The 26,001-nt window shown below is 47.6% G+C and overlaps 1 protein-coding gene across 2 annotated transcripts in view; it reads right to left on the bottom strand.

Moving 5' to 3' along the window:
- Positions 1 to 9,082: 9,082 nt before the first annotated feature.
- Positions 9,083 to 26,001, bottom strand: part of LOC309568107 (uncharacterized protein) — a 120,069-nt gene continuing 103,150 nt past the window's right edge. For both annotated transcript variants that reach the window (XM_082273703.1, XM_082273704.1), the window contains exons 2-5: positions 22,971 to 23,152; positions 20,126 to 20,254; positions 14,727 to 14,849; positions 9,083 to 9,274 (exon numbers count right to left, since the gene is read on the bottom strand). In XM_082273703.1, coding sequence (XP_082129829.1) covers positions 9,132 to 9,274; positions 14,727 to 14,849; positions 20,126 to 20,254; positions 22,971 to 23,152 — 577 coding nt within the window. In that variant the 3' untranslated portion in view covers positions 9,083 to 9,131. The remainder of the gene's footprint in view (positions 9,275 to 14,726; positions 14,850 to 20,125; positions 20,255 to 22,970; positions 23,153 to 26,001) is intronic.

The following is a 26,001-nucleotide window of genomic DNA, read 5'->3' as shown; positions in this document are numbered from 1 at the left end:
ATACACACATACTTATATGTATATACACACCTAGACATATACAGGTGTGATAGTAGCAGAAATATATGCTTGCGCTAATTAAATCATTTACACTAATATGGTTATGCTCCTATAACACCTATATATGTCTAAGTGTAAAATACATATAAGTATGTGTGTGTACACAAGTTCAGATGTTTTGCCTGCCTCCAAAAACCCCCCAAAAAATGCCTGCAACAACACACCTGGGCTTTTTTTTTTTTGACGCTAGCGTTTTTTTGGGCATTTTTTTGGGTTCCTTGGAGGCAGGCAAAACATCTGAACTTGTGTATAGTGGTATATATATATATACACACATAGTTATATGTATATACACACCTAGACATATATAGGTGTGATAGGAGCAGAAATATATTGGTGTTAATTATTTCATTAGCGCAAGTAGTTTTTTCTGCTCCTTTCACACCTATATATGTGCAGGTGTATATATACAGACATTGCTGTGTATATATACCCCCTATACACATGTTCAGATGTCATTTCTGACTCCAAACATGTGCTCAAAAAAGCACTAGCAACGCCTGCAGCCAAAAATGCTGGCGGCGGCGAAGCCATATTACTGCAGCGAAGGTGACACAAGAGAAACTAGCTTTTCTCTATAGCGGTCACCCTGCTATGGAAGGGTTCGGTCACCCTGCCATAGCAGTCACTGTCCGTTCACACTACACTACATTACGGTCACCCTGACACTTCATACTTTCCCTACAGAAACTAAATTTTTGAAGCTAACTAAAGTGTAAAGGAGCACTCTAACTACACTAGATATCCCTTTCCTCACACTAAAAAATGCTAAATGACACTTTTAAAGTAAATTTAACAGAACTGCTTCCATTCTCTTCCATGTCCTGTATAACAATGGAATATGGCGGGGGCTATCTTATATACTGGGGGACGTATTCACTAATGATTGGTCTAGGGACCCCCTAGTCACTCCAATCACATTCCTAGCATTCTCCTGCCCCCTCAATTGGCTTTTGCTAATGGTTCTGGTCCAATCACGGGCTTTTAAAGCCCATTTCCTGTCCCATTGCATTTTGGTCGGTTCTGGTTGCCGAATTCCGAACTTTTTGGGCTAAATTCGGCCGAACCTCGAACACCCAATGTTCGGGCCGAACCAATGGTCGACCCGAACCGTTCGATCATCCCTAATTAGGAGCTACCTTAAATGGCCAGAAGTCTTGGTTCACAATGGTCATTCCAATTCATCCCGAAGGTGTTCAGTAGGGTTGAGATCAGGGCTCTGTTCCGGCCATTAAGTTCCTCCATACCAAGCTGGTCAAGCCATGTTTTTATGGACCTGGCTTTGTACCCGGGGCACAGTCATGATGAAACAGAATAGGGTCTTCCCCAAATTGCTACCACAAGCTTTGAAGAGTACAGACAGGGCTGGCCCAAGACATTGTGCTGCCTGGGTCCTAGAATGAAATGCTGCCCCCCCCCCCCCCAAAAAAAATTCACGCCCTCCAAGTGGCCCCCACATTCTATTGGACTATGAAAGCAGTCAGAGGAGCGTGAGTGTGTACGGAGTGGCAGCAGGAGCAGGACAGAGCAGTAGACACTGGGCACATGAGCGTGCCATTTCTACTGTCTATAGTGCCACAGTGCCCTGCAGGGCTGCGGGCATGGTACAGGAGAATGCAGTGCTGCGGGCATGGTACAGGAGAATGCAGTGCTGCAGGCATGGTACAGGAGAATGCAGAGCTGCGGGCATGGTACAGGAGAATGCAGTGCTGCAGGCATGGTACAGGAGAATGCAGTGCTGCGGGCATGGCACAGGAGAATGCGGGGCTGCGGGCATGGTACAGGAGAATGCAGGGCTGCGGGCATGGTACAGGAGAATGCAGGGCTGAGGGCATGGTACAGGAGAATTCGGGGCTGCGGGCATGGTACAGGAGAATGCAGGGCTGCGGGCATGGTACAGGAGAATGTGGGGCTGCGGGCATGGTACAGGAGAATGCGGGGCTGCGGGCATGGTGCATGAGAATGCAGGGCTACGGGCATGCTGCAGGAGAATGCAGGGCTGCGGGCATGGTACAGGAGAATGCAGGGTTGCGGGCATGGTACAGGAGAATGCGGGGCTGCGGGCATGGTGCATGAGAATGCGGGGCTGCGGGCATGGTGCATGAGAATGCGGGGCTGCGGGCATGGTACAGGAGAATGCAGGGCTGTGGGCATGGTACAGGAGAATGCGGGGCTGCGGGCATGGTACAGGAGAATGCAGGGCTGCGGGCATGGTACAGGAGAATGCGGCGCTGCGGGCATGGTACAGGAGAATGCGGGGCTGCAGGCATGGTGCAGGAGAATGCGGGGCTGCGGGCATAGTACAGGAGAATGCGGGGCTGCAGGCATGGTGCATGAGAATGCGGGGCTGCAGGAATGGTGCAGGAGAATGCGGGGCTGCGGGCATGGTGCATGAGAATGCGGAGCTGCGGGCATACTACAGGAGAATGCGGGGCTGAGGGCATAGTACAGAAGAATGCGGGGCTATGGGCATGGTGCATGAGAATGCGGGGCTGCGGGAATGGTGCAGGAGAATGCGGGGCTGTGGGCATGGTGCATGAGAATTCGGAGCTGCGGGCATACTACAGGAGAATGCAGGGCTGCGGGCATGGTGCAGGAGAATGCGGGGCTACGGGCATGGTGCATGAGAATGTGGAGCTGCGGGCATACTACAGGAGATGCAGTGCTGCGGGCATGTACCATGCCCGCAGCACTGCATCTTCTGTAGTATGCCTGCAGGCCCGCATAATGGCAGATTGGCAGGTAGTGTGGCTGCAGTATGAAGCAGTCTCACTTACCTCTTTGTAAAGGTGCCCTAGGATTTAAAAATGGCGTCGCCAGGCACCACACGTCAACACGTCCGCGGCCGGCCTGACATGCACACTGCGCTTAGGAAAGCTAATACATGTTCGGCTATTCCCGGAAATAGCCGAACGTTTACGGGCTTTGCCGATCGGCAGCGGCGCATGCGCAGTGTGCATGTCAGGCCGGCCGCCGGACACCTTTTTTTTTTTTTACCGATAGGCAAAGAAGAGAAGAGGCGGCCGGGGGCTGCCCCTCTCTAGTGCTGCCTGGGTCCCATGGTCCCACCGGGGACCCATGGTAGGGCCGGCTCTGAGTACAGATATCCAAAATTTCTGTAAATGCTGTAGCGTTAACCGTACCTTTCACCGGAAATATCTGAACTCAATAAATGGGGGTCCCCACATAGGAAATACATAAACAATGGAAGTGAAGGGTTTTTCGCTCTCAGGGAAAATCATTGTGTATGCAAGGTCATCTGCATTGAGTTTGCATGTTCTCCTTGTGCTTGCGTTGGGTTTCTACTTCCACAATCCAAAGATGCACTGGAAGGTTAATTGTCTCTTGTCTAAACTTGCCCCGGTATGTGTGTACAAATTTGCTGTCACATTCTCTGTGCCACTCCCAAGCTTGTGTAAATGGGGAAGTTGAGGAAAGACCCGGCGACCTATCTCATTAAAAAACTTGCCAAGAAAAGTCGATGGAAAAAGGCTCTCAAGTGTATGGGATATGGTCCCCAAAGAATTGCTGAGTGCTGGAAATGACTTAAAGCGGAATTCCAGCCTCAAATACCTTTTTTAAATAAAAATACCCATATAATACTAATCCATCGCCCTTTACAGAACGGCTATTCTCATACTTACAAGGTGTACGGTATTGGATTTCAGTCAAAATCTTACTTTTAAAAACGCTGTCTGAGCGCGGCCATCTTGGATGTGGGCATCTGAAGCTGCAGTGTAATCTGCTGTGTCCTTCTTCCTGATTCCAGGGAGTGTTCTGTGAGTTCTTCCCGATTCCAGGGAGTGTTCTGGGAGTTCTTCCTGATTCCAGGGAGTGTTCTGGGAGTTCTTCCCGATTCCAGGGAGTGTTCTGGGAGTTCCACCTGATTCCAGGGAGTGTTCTGGGAGTTCTTCCTGATTCCAGGGAGTGTTGTGGGAGTTCTTCCCGATTCCAGGGAGTGTTCTGGGAGTTCTTCCAGATTCCAGGGAGTGTTCTGGGAGTTCTTCCCGATTCCAGGGAGTGTTCTGGGAGTCCCTCCTGATTCCAGGGAGTGTTCTGGGAGTTCTTCCTGATTCCAGGGAGTGTTCTGGGAGTTCTTCCTGATTCCATGGAGTGTTCTGGGAGTTCTTCCTGATTCCAGGGAGTGTTCTGGGAGTTCTTCCTGATTCCAGGGAGTGTTCTGGGAGTTCTTCCCGATTCCAGGGAGTGTTCTGGGAGTTCCACCTGATTCCAGGGAGTGTTCTGGGAGTTCTTCCTGATTCCAGGGAGTGTTGTGGGAGTTCTTCCCGATTCCAGGGAGTGTTCTGGGAGTTCTTCCAGATTCCAGGGAGTGTTCTGGGAGTTCTTCCCGATTCCAGGGAGTGTTCTGGGAGTCCCTCCTGATTCCAGGGAGTGTTCTGGGAGTTCTTCCTGATTCCAGGGAGTGTTCTGGGAGTTCTTCCTGATTCCATGGAGTGTTCTGGGAGTTCTTCCTGATTCCAGGGAGTGTTCTGGGAGTTCTTCCTGATTCCAGGGAGTGTTCTGGGAGTTCTTCCCGATTCCAGGGAGTGTTCTGGGAGTTCTTCCTGATTCCAGGGAGTGTTCTGGGAGTTCCTCCTGATTCCAGGGAGTGTTCTGGGAGTTCCTCCTGATTCCAGGGAGTGTTCTGGGAGTTCCTCCTGATTCCAGGGAGTGTTCTGGGAGTTCCTCCTGATTCCAGGGAGTGTTCTGGGAGTTCTTCCTGATTCCAGGGAGTGTTCTGGGAGTTTCTCCTGATTCCAGGGAGTGTTCTGGGAGTTCTTCCTGATTCCAGGGAGTGTTCTGTGAGTTCTTCCTGATTCCAGGGAGTGTTCTGAGAGTCCCTCCTGATTCCAGGGAGTGTTCTGGGAGTTCTTCCTGATTCCAGGAAGTGTTCTGGGAGTTCTTACTGATTCCAGGGAGTGTTCTGAGAGTCCCTCCTGATTCCAGGGAGTGTTCTGGGAGTTCTTCCTGATTCCAGGGAGTGTTCTGGGAGTCCCTCCTGATTCCAGGGAGTGTTCTGGGAGTTCTTCCTGATTCCAGTGAGTGTTCTGGGAGTTCTTCCAGATTCCAGGGAGTGTTCTGGGAGTTCCTCCTGATTCCAGGGAGTGTTCTGGGAGTTCTTCCTGATTCCAGGGAGTGTTGTGGGAGTTCCTCCTGATTCCAGGGAGTGTTCTGGGAGTTCTTCCTGATTCCAGGGAGTGTTGTGGGAGTTCCTCCTGATTCCAGGGAGTGTTCTGGGAGTTCTTCCTGATTCCAGGGAGTGTTCTGGGAGTTCCTCCTGATTCCAGGGAGTGTTCTGGGAGTTCTTCCTGATTCCAGGGAGTGTTCTGGGAGTTCTTCCTGATTCCAGGGAGTGTTCTGGGAGTTCCTCCTGATTCCAGGGAGTGTTCTGGGAGTTCTTCCAGATTCCAGGGAGTGTTCTGGGAGTTCTTCCTGATTCCAGGGAGTGTTCTGGGAGTTCTTCCTGATTCCAGGGAGTGTTCCTGGAGTTCCTCCTGATTCCAGGGAGTGTTCTGGGAGTTCTTCCAGATTCCAGGGAGTGTTCTGGGAGTTCTTCCTGATTCCAGGGAGTGTTCTGGGAGTTCTTCCTGATTCCAGGGAGTGTTCCTGGAGTTCCTCCTGATTCCAGGGAGTGTTCTGGGAGTTCTTCCAGATTCCAGGGAGTGTTCTGGGAGTTCTTCCTGATTCCAGGGAGTGTTCTGGGAGTTCTTCCTGATTCCACCCTCCTGAGAGTGATGACAAACAGCTCCCAGGATGCAATGCAAAGGCGGAAGTGATGTCGGTGGCCACGGCCATAGAGGGGGGGGGGGGGGGGAGAAGGAGGAAGTACAATCAAAAATGCCCTGAAAATAAGGTAAGGGACCCCCGGAAAAAATTGAAAATGCCCAATTGTTGATCAGCATAGCGAGCACTCCAGGAATCACTAAAGTTGCAAAATAGGCCGGAACTCCACTTTAACAAATATCACACACATTGACAAGGTCATACTGCAGTACCAGATTCCAGGGCCGTCTTTATCATTAATTGGACCCCGGACAAACATTTTCTTGGGTCCTCCCAAAGTCACTATTTGTGGGCTCCAGGGGCAGCTGCTTTGGGCCCCACAACAATGACTGGGCCCAGGGCAGCTGCCCCTTTTACCCTGTATTAAAGACGGCCCTACAAGTTTCCAGCACTAGCTGTTGCATTGCATTTTTTTAAATAGTGTATTTCAATGTTTTCCTGAAAATTCAGCTCCGAAGTCCAAAACGCAATGATTTATTTTGGCAGTGAGTGAATTTCACAACAACAAAAAAAGGATTGCATATATATGCCAGACCTAGGCTGCTCTTCTGCCGCCACACTTGGTCACTTCCATTTCAGCCAAGTTCACAGTCATGGTTGGAACTGCAGGCTACAGTCCCATAGTGGTTGGGACTGAAGGCTCTTGTCTCATGATTCTGTGCTGTGTGACAATTATCTCTCTCTCTCTCTGAGAGCTTTAGCCTGTGTTGCCTAGAACCTGGGGACACTTGGCCAATATTTATCTCAGGTATCCTTTAAGTTGGCCTTGGCTGTCCTTCTGCCGCCACACTTGGTCACTTCCATTTCAGCTACGTTCACAGTCTTAGTGGTTGGGACTACAAGCTCTTGTCTCATGAATCTGTGCTGTGCAACACTTTTCTGTCTTTGAGAGCTTCAGCCTGTGCTGCCTAGAACCTTCGGACACTTGTCAAATATTTTTATTGGGCTCAGCTTCATCTTTATTCAATAAATAAGCATACTGGGAACTTTATAGATTGAGCAACCATGCAAGACGATTGACAGGATGAAAATTAGGAAGTTCTTGTGATGCCTATGGCACAAGCTCCAAGCCCGTCTTCATAGGCCCTAAAGGGAGATTTTGGACATAGAAATGATGATTCTGGTACTGCAGGCTGCTGTATATGACTCTGGTACTGCAGGCTGCTGGACGTGACTAGTACTGCAGGCTACTGGATGTTACTCTGGTACTGCAGGCCACTAGACATAACTCTGGTACTGCAGGCTACTGGACATGACTGGTACTGCAGGCTACTGGACATGACGGGTACTGCAGGCTACTGGACGTGACTCTGGTACTGCAGGCCACTAAACATAACTCTGGTACTGCAGGCTACTGGACATGACTCTGGTACTGTAGGTTACTAGACATAACTCTGGTACTGCAGGCTACTGCACATGACTGGTACTGCAGGCTGCTAGACATGACTGGTACTACATGCTACTGGACATGACTCTGGTACTGGCTGCTAGACATAACTCTGGTACTGCAGGCTACTGGACGTGACTCTGGTACTGGCTGCTAGACATAACTCTGGTACTGCAGGCTACTGGACATGACTGGTACTGCAGGCTACTGGACATGACTGGTACTGCAGGCTACTGGACATTACTCTGGTACTGCAGGCTACTAGACATAACTCTGGTACTCTAGGCTACTGGACATGACTGGTACTGCAGGCTACTGGACATGACTGGTACTGCATGCTACTGGACATGACTCTGGTACTGGCTGCTAGACATAACTCTGGTACTGCAGGCTACTGGACATGACTCTGGTACTGGCTGCTAGACATAACTCTGGTACTGCAGGCTACTGGACATGACTGGTACTGCAGGCTACTGTACATGACTGGTACTCCAGGCTACTGGACATTACTCTGGTACTGCAGGCTACTAGACATAACTCTGGTACTCTAGGCTACTGGACATGACTGGTACTGCAGGCTACTGGACATGACTGGTACTGCATGCTACTGGACATGACTCTGGTACTGTAGGTTACTAGACATAACTCTGTTACTACAGGCTACTGGACATGACTGGTACTGCAGGCTACTGGACGTGACTCTGGTACTGCAGGCCACTAGACATAACTCTGGTACTGCAGGCTACTGGACATGACTGGTACTGCAGGCTACTGGACATGACGGGTACTGCAGGCTACTGGACGTGACTCTGGTACTGCAGGCCACTAAACACAACTCTGGTACTGCAGGCTACTGGACATTACTCTGGTACTGTAGGCTGCTAGACATAACTCTGGTACTGCAGGCTACTGGACATTACTCTGGTACTGGCTGCTAGACATAACTCTGGTACTGCAGGCTACTGGACATGACTGGTACTGCAGGCTACTGGACATGACTGGTACTTCAGGCTACTGGACATTACTCTGGTACTGCAGGCTACTAGACATAACTCTGGTACTCTAGGCTACTGGACATGACTGGTACTGCAGGCTTCTGGACATGACTGGTACTGCATGCTACTGGACATGACTCTGGTACTGTAGGTTACTAGACATAACTCTGTTACTGCAGGCTACTGGACATGACTGGTACTGCAGGCTACTGGACGTGACTCTGGTACTGGAGGCCACTAGACATAACTCTGGTACTGCAGGCTACTGGGCATGACTGGTACTGCATGCTATTGACCATGGCTCTGGTACTGTAGGCTACTAGACATAACTCTGGTACTGCATGCTACTGGACATGACTCTGGTACTGCAGGTTACTAGACATAACTCTGGTACTGCAGGCTACTGGACGTGACTCTGGTACTGCAGGCCACTAGACATAACTCTGGTACTGCAGGCTACTGAACATGACTGGTACTGCAGGCTACTGGACATGACGGGTACTGCAGGCTACTGGACGTGACTCTGGTACTGCAGGCCACTAAACATAACTCTGGTACTGCAGGCTACTGGACATGACTGGTAGTGCAGGCTACTGGACATGACTCTGGTACTGTAGGCTACTAGACATAACTCTGGTACTGCAGGCTACTGGACATGACTGGTACTGCAGGCTGCTAGACATGACTGGTACTACATGCTACTGGACATGACTCTGGTACTGGCTGCTAGACATAACTCTGGTACTGCAGGCTACTGGACATGACTGGTACTGCAGGCTGCTAGACATGAATGAATGTTGCATAAGAAGCAACATAACTGTTAATACTTTTTTATTACAATCGTGAGCATTTTCCTTTAATATAAAATATTGTATATATATAAAAGCATCAAAGCCATATCCCATCTAGGACACAAAGACAGTGCTTGGTGGGGGTTGGACTGTATACGGTGGTGGTTGTGAATTGCTTCCTTGCGCTTGCTGCCTTATTTCTTCCAAAGTCATTTCTCTGTCGGGCTCTTTTTTATGATGGTAATAGCTAAAACATCCTACAACAAAGGAGAAGATTCAGTTAGTGCACATTTATTATAATGACTAGAGATGTGTACAACGGAAAAATTAGTTTAGTTTCAGTTTCATCCGTTAAATAAATCATTTTGTTTCGTCATAATCGTTATGTTGAAATGATTCGTTTTTGAAACATTTTCATTAATTCGGGAGAGAATACATTCGTTGTTTTGAATCGATTCGTATTTTCCGAGGGTATTTCGGACTGTTATCTATATGAGTTTTAACGTGTTAAAGCGGAGTTCCGGCCTCAAATATCTTTTTTTAACAAAAAATACCCCTATAATACTAATCCATCGCACTTTACAGAACCGCTATTCTCATACTTACAAGGTGTACAGTATTGGATTTTAGTCAAAATCTTACTTTTTAAAACGCTGTCTGGGCACGGCCATCTTGGAAATGGGCATCTGAAGCCGCAGTGTAATCTGCTGTGTCCTTCTTCCTGATTCCAGGGAGTGTTCTGGGAGTTCCTCCTGATTCCAGGGAGTGTTCTGTGAGTTCTTCCTGATTCCAGGGAGTGTTCTGGGGGTTCTTCCTGATTCCAGGGAGTGTTCTGGGAGTTCTTCCTGATTCCAGGGAGTGTTCTGTGAGTTCTTCCTGATTCCAGGGAGTGTTCTGGGAGTTCCTCCTGATTCCAGGGAGTGTTCTGGGGGTTCTTCCTGATTCCAGGGAGTGTTCTGGGAGTTCTTCCTGATTCCAGGGAGTGTTCTGGGAGTTCTTCCTGATTCCAGGGAGTGTTCTGTGAGTTCTTCCTGATTCCAGGGAGTGTTCTGGGGGTTCTTCCTGATTCCAGGGAGTGTTCTGGGAGTTCTTCCTGATTCCAGGGAGTGTTCTGGGAGTTCCTCCTGATTCCAGGGAGTGTTCTGGGAGTTCCTCCTGATTCCAGGGACTGTTCTGGGAGTTCTTCCTGATTCCAGGGAGTGTTCTGGGAGTTCTTCCTGATTCCAGCCTCCTGGGAGTGATAACAAACAGCTCCCAGGATGCAATGCAAAGGCGGAAGTGATGTCGGTGGCCGTGGCCACAGAGGGGGGAGAAGGAGGAAGTACAATCAAAAATGCCCTGAAAATAAGGTAAGGGACCCCCGAAAAAAATTGAAATTGCCCAATTGTTGATCAGCATAGCGAGCACTCCAGGAATCACTAAATTTGCAAAATAGGACGGAACTCCGCTTTAAGTCGATATTTTGAAAGATTACTTCATCCCTTCTAGTCCAACCCACAAAGAGAAATGGATTGAGCTGATTGGACGATATTGACTGGAGTCACGTGCATCCAAAAGTAACAAATGGAAGGAATTTCGGATTCATTTGTTATGTTACGATTCGGAGAATCGAATGGATCCACCTCCATCCAACCCAAACACAACAATAGGAATGATTCTATTCCAGTTTTATACCTTATTGTATTTATTGCAATATGTTTCTATTTCTTGTTCAAATATTTTATGAACACCGTCCTGCTCGGCCTATATAAAAATGACGCCTGGGCGTGGGTTTCATAGTTCTGCCTGGACCGTCGTTCAGAACAGCCACTCGTGGATGCCCCCGGGGGCGCGCAGATCGGCGATTGGTGGTGCGGTGTGTCACTCCAACACACCACATCTCTGATCTTGGTAAAGATCCTATGATCAGCTGTGTCCAATCACAGTGTAAATAGGAAGCTGACAGCACGTTAGTAGAGGAGAGCCGATAAATGGGACAGGGGGCAGGGGGTGCAGTCCCATCAGTAATGACAGGGGGTGCAGTCCCATTAGTAATCCATGCCAGTGCCTGCCAGTGATGCCCACCTGTGCCCACCAGTGATGCCAATCAGTGCCCACAAGTAGTGCCAATCAGTGTCCACTAGTAGTGTCAATTAGTGCCCATCAGTGCTATCTTTAGTAGATATCAGTGATGCCTGTTAGTGCCTCCTCATCATAACTACTTGCCGACCACCCGCCACAGATATACTGCGGCTCGCCTGCGCAAACCTTTACGGCGGTTTGCAGGAGTGCTCCTGGGGGCATGGGCGCCCTCATTAGGCAGCGGGGAAGCTGTTTCACAGGGCCGGCGACCGCAATTGCCGCCGGGCACCCGCAATCACTCCCAGTGGAGAGAGAGAACGACGGTCTGCTGTTGTAAGGTGGTAATGAAGGGCACTGATTGGCACTAATAGGCACTGGTAGGTGACACTGATAGGTAGCACTGATAGGTGGCACTGATGATGAGGCACTGATTGGCAGCACTGATGGGCACTGATAGGTGGCACTGGTTAGCATTGATAGGTAGCACTGGTGGGCACTGCTTAGCAGTACTGATATGCACTGGTAGGTGGCACGGGTGGACTGCACTGATAGGTGACCCTGATGGGCACTGATAGGTGGCACTGATGGGCACTAATAGGCGACATCTCAGGGGACTCATAGGTGGCACTAATGGGCAGCACTGATAGGTGGCACTGATGATGAGGCACTGGTGGGCACTGATTGGCAGCAATGACGGGCACTGATAGGTGGCACTGGTTAGCATTGATAGGTCGAACTGGTGGGCACTAATAGGTGGCACTGGTTGGAACTGCTTAGCAGTACTGATTTGCACTGGTAGGTGGCACTGGTGGGCACTGCTTAGCAGCAGTGGGTGTCAATGTGCGGGACCAATGTCCCATTTACACAAGCAAGTAATCGCCTTTTTTTCTCTTTTCACGCTATCAGCGTGAGGAATAAAAAAGCCGATTACTGGCTTCTGTTTACATCACGTGATCAGCTGTCATTGGCTGACAGCTGATCATGTGGTAAAGGGCCGGGATCTGCCCCTTAGTCCGATCTGTGATCAGCTGAGTCGAATGGACTCGCTGATCACAGAGTGTGCTGCCCGCCCCCTGCAGGGGGCCCGCAGGCAGAACATGCATGGGAGGACGTACATGGACGCCCTCCTGGCAATTTGGGCCCGTGCAGTAGCTGTCTTCCAGCTACAGTGCGGGAGGGAAGAGGTTAAAAAAAAGAAAGTCCAGCACTAGCCCTGCACTTGACTGCTCCAGCAGACTGAGGATTTAACGTGAGTTACTTAAAGTGTATCTCTAATCAAAACTTTTTTTTTTTTTTTAGTTTCCAATAAAGTAGGGAAGGGTTAGAACCCCTGCAAGATTTTAATACTTATTAAAGCTGGAACAAAGGGTACTGCTGGATCCAATTCTAGTCTCAATGCATACAATTTTAGTATGCTTAGTATTAAAAATTGGTATTAAATGAATAGCAGATGGCTGCTCTTGGTCAACAGGTACCAGATACGTGGTGGGTGTACTCATGGAAGAAAGAATAGTAGGGCCCCAAAAGAAGAATAAATAAATAGTCACATATTTTATTCCACTTCACTGATCGTATAAAACTGTCGATGGGTTTCAGGAGGGTCAGACACCCCCCCTTCATCAGGACTATGGTACAGCACATGAGAGAATACAAAAGGAATCTAAAACATGGCTGATGATAAATGCAAAAACTAAAACAGAATGTATATTATTACAATATTTTAATACATTTTTTAACATTTTAATGCTAGTTTGCATCTATCACGGATGTTTTAGATACTATTGTTATTGTTTTTGTATCATAGTTTTTGATTTACAATAGCCCTGATGAAGGGGTGATGTCTTCCTGGAAACGCGTTGCAATTTTCCTACAATCAATAAAGTGATTTGATAAAATATCTGCCACTCCATCCACTCTTGTTTCACCACTTCTCTTTCTTTTATGAGAATTTTTTTTCGCTGTCTGTGTTCCCGCTGGGTAGAATCAAACTTGTTTGTTCTGATGACTATTGTCACTGATGGTGGTACCACTTTGGCTTCTGCCAAAGTGGTGGGAAATCCGTCTCTGGAACTGAAATAGGCAGGGCCGGTGCTTCCACTAGGCAAACTAGGCAGCCGCCTAGGGCGCATTGCCACCTAGGGGCGCAGCCACGAGTCAGCACTCACTCTCCGTCATGAATGATCCTTGTGAGCTGAGGAAAGGGGCGGCAGTGGGGGAGGAAGAAGGGACAGAGGAAGATGCCAGGTGTCTGGGGCAGTGGCAGAACTACGAGACCCTGGCTTTCCACCATTGTTGGGGGAGCCCCAAGGGGCAGGAAATGAGCCCACCGGAATGCTAGCTACATAATGATCCTCTTAGTCTGGAGCTAAGCGGCCTAATCCCTGGGCGAGAAGTGACTCTCTAATCTGAGCTGGTGGGCAGCCGTTCATTTCCCTGGGTCGGTATTAAGCATGGAGTGGAGTAGAGCTGAACCTGAGCTCGGCACTGGAGGGCGGCACCTTTACTGGAGCAGAAGCGACGAGGCAACGGAATGATCTGAGGATGTTGGTGATTAAGGAGGTGCGGAGCTCTCTGACTGCTGCTTCTCCCTCCACCAGGAGTCGGTTGGAGCTGTGGTGAGCACTGTGGTGCAAGAGAGGAGCGTCCTGGGAGAAGGAATCAGCAGGATCACAGTGAAGGAGGGCAGAGTGCAGGCCACTCTCTTCATACTGCCCAGTAAGTGTCCCCAGAACAGGGAATCAGGGTCCCTGGGTGTGACATGGAGTATCCCTGATGTAAAAGAGAATTGCGGTCACCAGGTATGCCATGGGGAATCGGAGTCACCAGGTGTGACATGGGGGAGAGGGGTCAAGTGTAACAGGGGTTTGGGGTCACCAGGTGTGCCATGAGGAATTTGGATCCCTGGGTGTGCCATTGGGATTGAGGTCCCCAGGTGTGACATGGAGGAACATCAGGGTCCCCAGGTGTGACATGGAGGAACATCAGGGTCCCCAGGTGTGACATGGAGGAACATCAGGGTCCCCAGGTGTGACATGGAAAAATATCAGGGTCTCTGGGTATGACATGGAGGAACATCAGGGACCCCTGATGTGACATAGAGGAACATTGGGATCACTGGGTATGACAGCATTACATGGAGGAACCATCAGATCACTGGATATGACATAGAGCAGTTTTTAACCCCTTCCCTTTTTATTTATTTTTTTTGGGGGGGGCGCAAGTAGCTGATCTTGTCTAGGGCGTAAAACAGTCTAGCACCGGTCCTGGAAATAGGGCTGATCTTCAAATGGGGACACTTCTTCTAGTGATGACTATCTCTGAGTCCTCGCACTTCTTGTAATGTCTTCAAGACAGTATGTAAAGAGAAATCACCTATAACTGGATATGAATATTTATAGGTAATATATCTGTCTCCTGGGGGCAGCAAATAGGACAATGCTTTATTTTTGCCTTCCTCAGGATTAACTTTGGTATTCTGTATATGGGAGTTTTCTATTAATTTATTCCGTTTTTTTTTTGTTTTTTTTTCTATTGGATGAACTGATAAAGGGCATGCAGTTTGATATCAGTTAGTGATGAAATTATGTTTTAAAATGTGATAAATGAAGCATGAAAATCAAGAAATATCCATAGATAAAAAGAAGTTACCAGCCATAAAGTACAGGATTGCGCCAATCCAGCCAAAGACTAAACCATAGGCAACGCTTCTAAAATAACGGATGATGGTAAGGAAGACTGTTGCTGGGATCATTCCACACAATCCTAATATGCCTGAATAGAAAAAAAATGAAAAGAAATAATAGATTAACTATTTAAGATTCAGTCTATGAAAAGCGAAATAATGCCATTATTTATTACATTTATTTATATAGCGCCAACAATTTACATACATTTGCATCAGTCCATGCCCTCTGGAAACTTACAAAGGCCCCTATCTCACATACATACTAGGGCCTATATACAGTGCCTTGCGAAAGTATTCGGCCCTGAACACACCATCCCCACTGTCAAACATGGTGGTGGCAGCATCATGGTTTGGGCCTGCTTTTCTTCAGCAGGGACAGGGAAGATGGTTAAAATTGATGGGAAGATGGATGGAGCCAAATACAGGACCATTCTGGAAGAAAACCTGATGGAGTCTGCAAGCGACCTGAGACTGGGACGGAGATTTGTCTTCCAACAAGACAATGATCCAAAACATAAAGCAAAATCTACAATGGAATGGTTCACAAATAAACATATCCAGGTGTTAGAATGGCCAAGTCAAAGTCCAGACCTGAATCCAATTGAGAATCTGTGGAAAGAACTGAAAACTGCTGTTCACAAACGCTCTCCACCCAACCTCACTGAGCTCGAGCTGTTTTGCAAGAAGGAATGGGCAAAAATTTCAGTCTCTCGATGTGCAAAACTGATAGAGACATACCCCAAGCGACTTACAGCTGTAATCGCAGCAAAAGGTGGCGCTACAAAGTATTAACTTAAGGGGGCTGAATAATTTTGCACGCCCAATTTTTCAGTTTTTTATTTGTTAAAAAAGTTTGAAATATCCAATAAATTCCGTTCCACTTCATGATTGTGTCCTTGTTGTTGTTTCTTCACAAAAAATTACAGTTTTATATCTTTATGTTTGAAGCCTGAAATGTGGCAAAAGGTCGCAAAGTTCAAGGGGGCCAAATACTTTTGCAAGACACTGTACCTAACAGCATGTGTTTGGAGTGTAGTAGAAAACTTGAGTACCAACAGAAAACTAAAAGAAAACACAGGGAGAGCATGCAAACTTAATGCAGATGGTATCCTGGCCAAGTTACAAACTGGGGACCCCATTGCTCCAAAGTAGAGGTGCTAACTACTAAGCCACTGTGCTGCTCTCCTTGCTCAAGAAATGTCAGGAACTCCTACAGAGAGGATTGTCTGCCTTGTGCCTCCCTGAGATTCAAGTACTGACATTACTGCCTTTGAGTTTCCAGCTCCGCATCCATGCCAGGGATGTACCTCTCTGAGATGAAAGTAGTGATATCACTGCCCCTACGTTCCCAGCTCCATCTCTATTCTATGGAGGTCCGGCTCCCCCTGATGGAACAATGTCAGAAACTCCTGCATAGAGGATTGGCCGCCGTGTACCCTTCTGAGATTCAAGCAGTAATATCACCAGTGCCGGGACAAGGTCATCTGGTGCCCAGGGCGAAGATGGGAAACTGCGCCCATCCCCCCCCCCCCGCCCCCGGGGTATAAAGAAAAAGTCAGTGTCATTTCAAAACCAATATTTCCCATAGATGCCAATGTTAAAAACAAGGAGAAGTGCCATGTCAAGCTGACCAAGATTTCCTATAGATGCCAATGTTAGACAGGGAGCAGTGCCATGCCAAGCTGACTGAGATTTCCCATAGTCGCCAATGTTAAAAACCGGCAGCAGTGCTATGTCAAGTTGACCAAGATTTCCTATAGACGCCAATGTTAAAAACCGGGAGTAGTGCCATGCCAAGCCGACCAAGCTAAGTCCGTACTCGCATATGACTGCCCCTGAGGTCCTAGCTTTGCCTCTATTACATGGAGCAGGGGTGTAACTACAGGGGTTGCAGGAGTTGCAATTGCAACCGGGCCCCATGCTCCAGGGGGCCTGTGCGGCTCCCCTGTACACCTGGATAGGAGGGGCAGTGGGGGCAGCATGTAGAGAAATCAATATCCTACTTTTTCCTCCTTTAGCTGCAGGAGGAAAATGGAGGAGATCGGTTCCTCTGTATGCTGCCCCGGCAACTCCTCCTATCCAGTTCACTTGCGTTCTGGTGTCTCTGGGCCCCTGTGTGCTCCTCTGGTCCTCCCCCCCCCCCCCCACTGTGCTCCCTCCCCTCTCCTGCTGGCTACTGCAGTGGATGTGTCACAATAGAGAACCAGAAAGGGGTTGATAAATACGTAATTTACCAGCTCCTTCTTTTTCTGAATGGACAGAGTCATAGTCAATGACATTGTAAAAAAATAAAATAAAATTATAAAAAATAATGCAATTAAAATACCAAAAAATAAAAACTACTGAAGGCCTCTTGATTCCTTTAGGGAAAGAGAGCCTTGACTGCTGGGGGCATGGCCAGGGGGCTTGGTTTAAGCAAACTATATTGGACAAAGGATTGAATGGAGTCTTGGGTATGGGGTTGGGCCTGAGCTCAGTTAAAATACTTTCCCCAAAGGAATTCTGGGTCTTGACACCAGTGGGTGAACTTCCAAGATCGCAAAGGTCACACTGGCATTCCACCACCGTGGGGAGGCCCCAAGATGGCAGGAAGGGGGCCCACTGCAGAACTTGTAAAAGAGTCCCGCTGCGGGATCGTAATGAAGGACCCGCAACGAGAGTAAAGGGCCCCAGGATCAGTGGGAAGAGCCCCAGGCTTGAAGGGAAGGGCCCCTTCATGGTTTCTTGCACCGGGGCCCTGAAGGTTCTAGTTACGCCTCTGACATGGAGGTTCTGTTCTCCCAGGTGGAACAATGTCAGGAACTCCTGCAAAGAGGATTAGCCACCTTGTACTTCTATGAGGTTCAAGTAGTGGCATCACTGCCCCTGAGTTTCCAGCTTCTCCTATATTCCTGGGAGTTCCTGCTCTTCCTGGTGGAGCAGTGTCAGGAACTCCTGCAAAGAATCTTGTCCACCTGGCACCTCTCTGAGATACATGTAGTGATATCACTGCCCTGAATTTCCAGCTCCACCTCTGTTTTAAACAAATCCAGTTCTCCCTGGTGGAACAGTGTCAGGAACTCCTGTATAGAGAACTGACCACCTTGTACTTCTCTGAAATTCAAGTAGTGATATCACTGCCCAGGTATTCCCAGCTTTACCTCTTTTCCATGGAGGCCCTGCTATTCTTGGGGGAGCAGTGTCAGGAACTCCAGCAGAGATGATTGATCGCCTTGTACCTCTCTGAGATTTAAGTAGTGATATCACCGCCCCTGAGTTCCCAGCTCCACATCCATTCCATGAAGGTGGACCATTGTCAGGAACTCCTGCAAAAAGGATTGGCTGCCTCTTACTTCCCTGAGATTCAAGTAGTTATTTTACCGCCCCGAGTTCCTAGCTCCACCTCTATTACAGGAAGGACCTGCTCTCTCTGACGGAGCAGTGTCAGGAACCTCTGCAAAAATAATTGACCGTAGTGATATCACTGCTCATGAGTTCTAGCTCTGCCTCTATTCCATTGAGGTCCTGTTCTACCTGGTGGAACAATGTTAGGAACTCCAGCAGAGAAGATTGACCACCTTGTACCTTTATGAGTATCGACATCACTGCCCTTGAGTTCCCAGCTCCTCCTATATTGCGGAGAGATCCTGCTCTTCTTGAAGGAGCAGTGCCAGGAACTCCTACAAAGAGGATTGTCCACCTCATACCTCTCTGAGATACAAATAGTGATATCACTGCTCCACCTCTATTCCAGGAAGGTCCTGCTTTCTCTGATGGAGCTTTGTCAGGACCTTCTGCAAAGAGGATTGACCACCTCGTTCCTCGTAGTACCTCGTAGTGACATCACTGCCAATGAGGTTCTAGCTTTGCCTCTATTCCAGGGAGGGCTTGCTCTCCCTGGTGGAACAGCGTCAGGAACCCCTGCACAGAGAATTGGATACCAAAATACCAATAAAAGTAAGAAATTTGTGAGATGAATAGTTTTCCAGCCAAAGCTGACAACTCACATGGAGAGGACAAGTAAAGAGTTAGCAGAGAGGATTAGTCGCCTTGTACCTCTCTGAGATTTAAGGAGTGATATCACTGCCCTTGAGTTCCCAGCTCCTCCTATATTGCGGAGAGGTCCTGCTCTTCTTGGAGGAGCAGTGCCAGGAACTCCTACAAAGAGGATTGTCCACCTCATACCTCTCTGAGATACAAGTAGTGATATCACTGCCCTGAGTTCCCAGCTCCACCTCTATTCCAGGAAGGTCCTGCTTTCTCTGATGGAGCTTTGTCAGAACCTTCTGCAAAGAGGATTGACCCCCTCGTATCTCGTAGTACCTCGTAGTGATATCACTGCCAATGAGGTTCTAGTTTCGCCTCTATTCCAGGGAGGGCTTGCTCTCCCTAGTGGAACAGTGTCAGGAACCCCTGCACAGAGAATTGGGTATCAAAATACCAATGAAAGTAAGAAATTTGTGAGATGAATAGTTTTCCAGCCAAAGCTGACAACTCACATGGAGAGGACAAGTGAAGGGTTAGCAGAGAGGATTAGTCGCCTTGTACCTCTCTGAGATTTAAGGAGTGATATCACTGCCCCTGAGTTCCCAGCTCCACCTCTATTTAAGGAAGGTGGACTAGTATCAGGAACTCCTGCAAAGAGGATTGGTTGCCTTGTACTTCTCTGAGATTCAAGTAGTTATATCAATGCCCCTGAGTTTCCAGCTCCACCTCTATTCCAGGAAGGTCCTGCTCTCTCTGATGGAGCAGTGTCCGGAGCTGCTTCACAGAGGATTGGATACTAATGGCACTTTTCCACTGCAAGTACCGGCTCGGCTCTACTCGGCCCTGCTTGGCCCGGTTTGCTTTTCCACTGCTGGTACCGCATGGTACGGTGTTGGAATGGTTCGGTACGGTACGGTATGGTTTGCTTTTCCACTAAAGTAGTACTAAAGTTAAGTGGGTGGGATGTGGGTGGGATAACAACGATTCTCTGACCAATCAGTGGCTAGTAGTGACTGTATGCAAAGGATTGTGGGATATGGTACCGGGTATGGTACCTCTTGGAACCACAATCGAGGTGGTACTGTTTTTGAGAGCCGTACCGTTCGGTTCCATGCAGTGGAAAAGCGCCGCCGTACCATACCGTACCGAACCGTTCCTACACCGTACCATGCGGTACCAGCAGTGGAAAAGCACAAACGCGAGCCGATTCCATGCAGTGGAAAAGCGCCATAAAATACCAAAAACCTGTGAGATGAAACATTTCCCAGCCAAAGCTAACAACTCCCACTTTGTAGACCAGCAAAGAATTATGGTTTAGTGAAAGTGGAAGGCCCCTTTAAATGCTTCTTTTGAGACAAAATTAGACAAGAAATGATATTTTGTAGCTGAAACATACCTGATAAGAACATTATTCTTGCTATTGCATTTTTAATGTCCTCCACTCCATACACCTGTGCCAGGACAGCCATAGTATTGCCAAGTATTCCAAAGATAAGAGTGAATACAATTAAAACCTTGGAATATACTGGGAATGAAATGGAGAAAAAGAATAATCAGAACAACATGAAAAAAAGACATGTACAACAGATATACAGCTTGTGTGCAAACATTCGCAACTGAGACCTCTATTTTTATTTCAATTACTAAACCAGTAAGCCTAACTGCTATTGAATATGGTGATATTCGAGGGACTCCATAGGATAGCCCTAACCAGCTAGGATTACTTTCGTGGCCCCTGTTTGTAGAGGAGACTTTGGGAGAGCTACTTGGCTGGCAGGGAATGGTGCACTGGCGGGTACATGCCTAGTTAGGCAATATATTTGGTCGGAAACCTTTTATTTGATGGTTATACCTTCTAAAGAGGGGCTGATGGTGGCCCAAGTATATGTTTATGAAACCTTTGGCAGAGTGATATAACCAGATGATCGATTCAGATTGCCTTAAAACCATGTAAGGGGGAACTCAGATGGGGACCCTGATGTAAGGGGGAACCCAGATGGGGACCCTGATGTAAGGGGGAACTCAGATAGGGACCCTGATGTAAGGGGGAACCCAGATGGGGACCCTGATGTAAGGGGGAACCCAGATGGAGACCCTGATGTAAGGGGGAACTAAGATGGAGACCCTCATGTAAGGGGAAACCCAGATGGAGACCCTGATGTAAGGGGGAACTCAGATAGGGACCCTGATGTAAGGGGGAACCCAGATGGGGACCCTGATGTAAGGGGGAATCCAGATGGAGACCCTGATGTAAGGGGGGACTCAGATGGAGACCCTGATGTAAGGGGGAACTACGATGGGGACCCTGATGTAAGAGGGGAACTACGATGGGGACCCTGATGTAAGGGGGAACTCAGATGGAGACCCTGATGTAAGGGGGAACCCAGATGGAGACCCTGATGTAAGGGGGAACTCAGATGGAGACCCTGATGTAAGGGGGAACTCAGATGGAGACCCTGATGTAAGGGAGAACTCAGATGGAGACCCTGATGTAGAGGGGGACTCAGATGGAGACCCTGATGTAAGGGGGAACTAAGATGGGGACCCTGATGTAAGAGGGGAACTACGATGGGGACCCTGATGTAAGGAGGGGGGTTACATGGGGAAAACCAAACAATTATGGGGATATGGTGAAAATGGTGTCGCGCTAGTCCATAATACAAAATAATGATAAAAATATATAAATGAAATGAAGATGAGGAAATAAGTCCCAAAGGTGCTGGCGGAATTCACTTCTACTGTATGTTGAAATATGTGAGATATAGACAGACCACCACCAAGCAGAGTGACCAGGTACTCTTACCAGCTACAAAGACCCATGCGGGTCAGGCCAAGCCCAAACAAGGATGCTGACACAAGCCGGGAAGACCACCTCCAGAAAACCTCCTTCAAATACTCATAGATCCGGGTTCCCCCGATTTCTCCTTTAGGTGCTCGGAATACACAAAAAGACAAAGCCCCTCATAGCGTAACAAGCTGAGTCATGGAATGAAGGAATAATCATACTCATCTTTCCTTGTTGAAGCCACATTAGCGGAACTTCCGGTTCACCTTTTATATTATTATGGGGATATAACTTATTAAATTAACAACATCATTGTCTATAGCACCATGTTGGTGTTCTGCTCATAAAACCATTTAGGCAAAGCAAAGAAAAATAGACAGTTAAACCTAGGGAGAGAAGAATTCCCCCAATGTTAACCAAGTGGTTAATAAACAGACACAAGATGTACTGGTAGTTATAAACATATATTTATTCTCAATCAATTATAAAAAGTGTCAAACTCAGATAGAGACCCTGATGTAAGAGGGGAACTCCGATGGGGACCCTGATGTGAGGGGGGTCACATGGGGACCCTGATGTGAGGGGGGACCCATGGGGACCCTGATGTAAGGGGGGGACACATGGGGACCCTGATGTAAGGGGGGAAATATGGGGACCCTGATGTAAGGGGGGACCCATGGGGACCCTGATGTAAAGGGGGGACACATGGGGACCCTGATGTAAGGGGGGAAATATGGGGACCCTGATGTAAGGGGGGACACATGGGGACCCTGATGTAAGGGGGGGACACATGGGGACCCTGATGTAAGGGGGGGACCCATGGGGACCCTGATGTAAGGGGGGACTTACATAGAGACCCTGATGTAAGGGGGGGGGCTCACATGGGGACCCTGATGTATAGGGAACTCAGATGGTGACCTTGATATAAGGGGGGATTCAGACGGGTACACCGATATAAAATGGAATTCTGAAGATTGAATTTATTTGACCTTCATATGATGTTGATTTTAAATAAATATGTTTTACTTTGAGCTTTTTTTTATACTTATTTTATTTATTTAAAAAAAAAATGTTTTTTTTTAGCCCGCAATTATTTATAAAATATCCGATGTGGCCCTCCAATGGGAGGGTTCAGAGACCCCGGGTTTAGGGACTCAATTACCTGGGTTTATTCAATAATGTCATCCACTCCGCGGTCATTTACTGAACGAATAATTCCTTGTATGAGCCTTGGATTGTTTGCTTGGTGCCCTTTCTGGTGCAACTGTGCAAAGTAATAAAAACCCGACAGAGGGTCTAATGCTTCCCCACTCTATCCAAAGCTAAAGTTTTGTCTGGACATACACTTTTATTGTGGCTTTGCCTTTACCATTGGTTTTCTATGGACATAGTGCTGATCTGCAGGTGGTCTGGATGTTTTATGGAAAGACAAAGTGTGAATTTATAATGCACTTACTGATTTCAGTGTGGGAGCCGCACACCTCCATAGTGCAGATCTTCCATAAGCCTATGCTGTATATGTAATCCCTTCCATTTCCATTGATCCAGCTGTTGGTGGATATAGCGATCAACACGAAGAGGGTGCCAAAACTGATCATCACAGTCACCGCCAGCCTCAGCTGGTAGGACGAAGTGTAGCTGCAAAGACATGAAGATAATCTATAATATGCTAAAGAGACCCTCACCATCAACTTTAACAAATTGCCAGCAAAAGCACCAAAAAAATTGAGCAGTTTAAATATCGTATTTTTAATTATTTTTTTATTACTGCAGTCCCCTGTACTAAAATGGCTTCCTCTGATTTCACTGCACACTGTGAGCTTCTCACAATGTGCATTAGAAGCTGCAGCAAGTCAGATAGAGCCCTCCTTATTTCCTGGCTGTAGGACATCTAGCATCATCTAGCTCTTTCCTTTCCGGTCTAACTGTCCCCGGTCTTCCCCTTTCTTTCATTGGATTTCACTTCTTTCATTCATGGAGGATAGGCATTCCGTCCCTCACCTTTCATTCATTGGATTTCACTTCTTTCAATCAGAGAGGCTCAGCCAGACATGTGGGTGTTACACACAGCTTTCTGTTTTCAGGTAGCTAAGTACAGCACTTTGCTGGCCCCTCCCACCAGTCACGATCCACCTGCATTCCAGAGAGAAGCATAGAGACCCAGTAATCACATCACTGGGTCTAAAATAGGTTTGTGTGATGAAAATGTAAAATGTTTTATATAATATCTTCATTAGCAGGTGGATGAAGGAAGAAAAGGAGGAACCAGGGAAGGTAAAATAGCAGCAGAATAAACTTTAACCACTTAAGCCCCGGAAGATTTTACCCCCTTCCTGACCAGGGGGTATTTTGCGTTTCGGCACTGCGTGAATTTAATGGACAATTGCGCGGTCGTGCGACGCTGTACCTAAACGAATTTCACGTCCTTTTTTTCCCACAAACAGAGCTTTCTTTTGGTGGTATTTGATCACCTGTGCGATTTTTTGATCATGTGCTATAAATAAAAAAAGAGCGACAATTTTGCAAAAATAACAATATTTTTCACATTTTTTTATATGAAATTCCCCAAAAAAAAAATGTAAAAGTCAAATTTTTTTTAAATTTTTGGCCAATTTGTTTTCTGCTACATATGTTTGGTAAAAAAAATCACAATAAGCGTATTTTGATTGGCTTGCGCAAAAGTTATTGCGTTTACTAACTAAGGGAAAGATTTTTGTAATTTTTGTTGTTTTTTTTAACGAGTAATGGCGGCGATCTGCGATTTTTTTTGCTGGACTGCGACATTGCGGTGGACAGATCGGACCTTTGACTGACATTTTTGACACTTTTGGGGGTACCAGTGACATTACTACAGTAATCAGTGCTATACATATGCACTGTTACTGTAAAAATGACACTGGCAGGGAAGGGGTTAACTTTATTGGAGAGGGAGGGGTTAAGTGTGTCCCATCGGGGCGTGCTTCTAACTGTGATTGGATGTGGCTGTTTGTGTAACAGCACAGATCAACGGTCCTACATAGCAGGACCGTTAGATCTGTGCTTTTACACAGGGAAGAATGACAGGCGGCTTTGTTTACATTAGCCGCCTGCCTTTCTCCCTTCACAGTGGACGATCGCAAGTGACCGGCGGACATCGGGTCCGCCGGTCACACGCACGGAGGTGTCTGTGAATGAGCCGAGGCGGGAGCGCGCCTCCGGCGGCGCGCGCTCGCCCGCTATTGGCTCCCAGGCTAGTGACGTACCCATACGTCACTTTGCCTGGCCGGGGCTGACCGCCGCAGTATATGTACTTGCGGCGGTCGGCAACCGGTTAAAGGGTAACTCCACTTGGGAGAAAGAAAAAGAAAATAAAAAAATGAATATAACATAAATAATTTGCGACACAAGTCATATTGTAATTGAATGCTATCAATCTGCAGTGCTGAAATTTTCAGCAAAATGCAATATGGCAATAGATGTTGAAAATGGAAGAAAATGGAAGAAATCAGCACAATGTCTGTTAGTTCATCAATGCTGAGATAGATAATAGTGGTGTGAACTGCGGGGCTCTGTCTGAATGTGAGGTATGAAATAAATACAGTGCAAATGACAATTAATTCAAAAATTAATAAAGTGCAACATAAAAAAAGTGCAAGTGCAATATACCACTCCTAACTTAACCACTTGCCGACCGCCGCACAACTATTTACTGCGGCGGTCAGCCCCTCCTGGGCAAAGTGACGTAGGGGTACGTCACTCGCCCACGAGCCTGTACGGGACGAGCGCGCGCCGCCAGAGGCGCGCTCCCGCCCCCGGAGGCGCGCACCCGCCCCTGCTCGTTCCCTGACATCCCCGCGCGTGTGACCGGCGGCTCCGATGTCCGCCGGTCACTCGCGATCTACCGCAGGAGAGGGAGAAAGGCAGACGGCTGATGTAAACAAAGCCGCCTCTCATTCTCCCTGGTGTAACTGCAGAGATCATACGATCCTGCTATGTAGGATCGTATGTCTCTGTGGTTACATCACAAGCCACACCCCCCCACAGTTAGAATCACGCCCCTAGGGATACATTTAACCCACTGATCACCAATAAAGTTAACCCCTTCCCTGCCAGTGTCATTTTTACAGTAACAGTGCTATAAATGTGCGAGCTCATGGGGGCAATTTAAAACATTTTTTTCCTATTATTTTATATAATTTTTTATTTTTAGCAATTAAAAAAAAAAAAAGAAATCTGATCACTTTTATTGCTTTCACAAGCAATGTAAACATCCCTTGTGACAGTAATAGGCAGTGACAGGGAACTCTTTATGGAGGAATCGGGGGTCTAAGAGACCCCAAACCCCTCCACTGCACTTCAAAGTATTGGCATTTTTGGATACTGACAATTTTTTTTTCGGCGCAGAGTAAACCAGAAGTGGCGTCATGACGTCGGTTTCAGGTTACTTCATCGGAGACCCGATCAAAGCCTAATTCGGCTTTGTTCGGGACTCCAATCAGCTGGTGGAG

This window comes from Pelophylax lessonae (genome assembly GCF_965119305.1).
Source record: "Pelophylax lessonae genome assembly, chromosome: 12".
Lineage (NCBI taxonomy): Eukaryota > Metazoa > Chordata > Amphibia > Anura > Ranidae > Pelophylax > Pelophylax lessonae.
The sequence above is the reverse complement of the archived record's forward strand: the minus strand, read 5'-3'. Positions and strand labels throughout refer to the sequence as shown.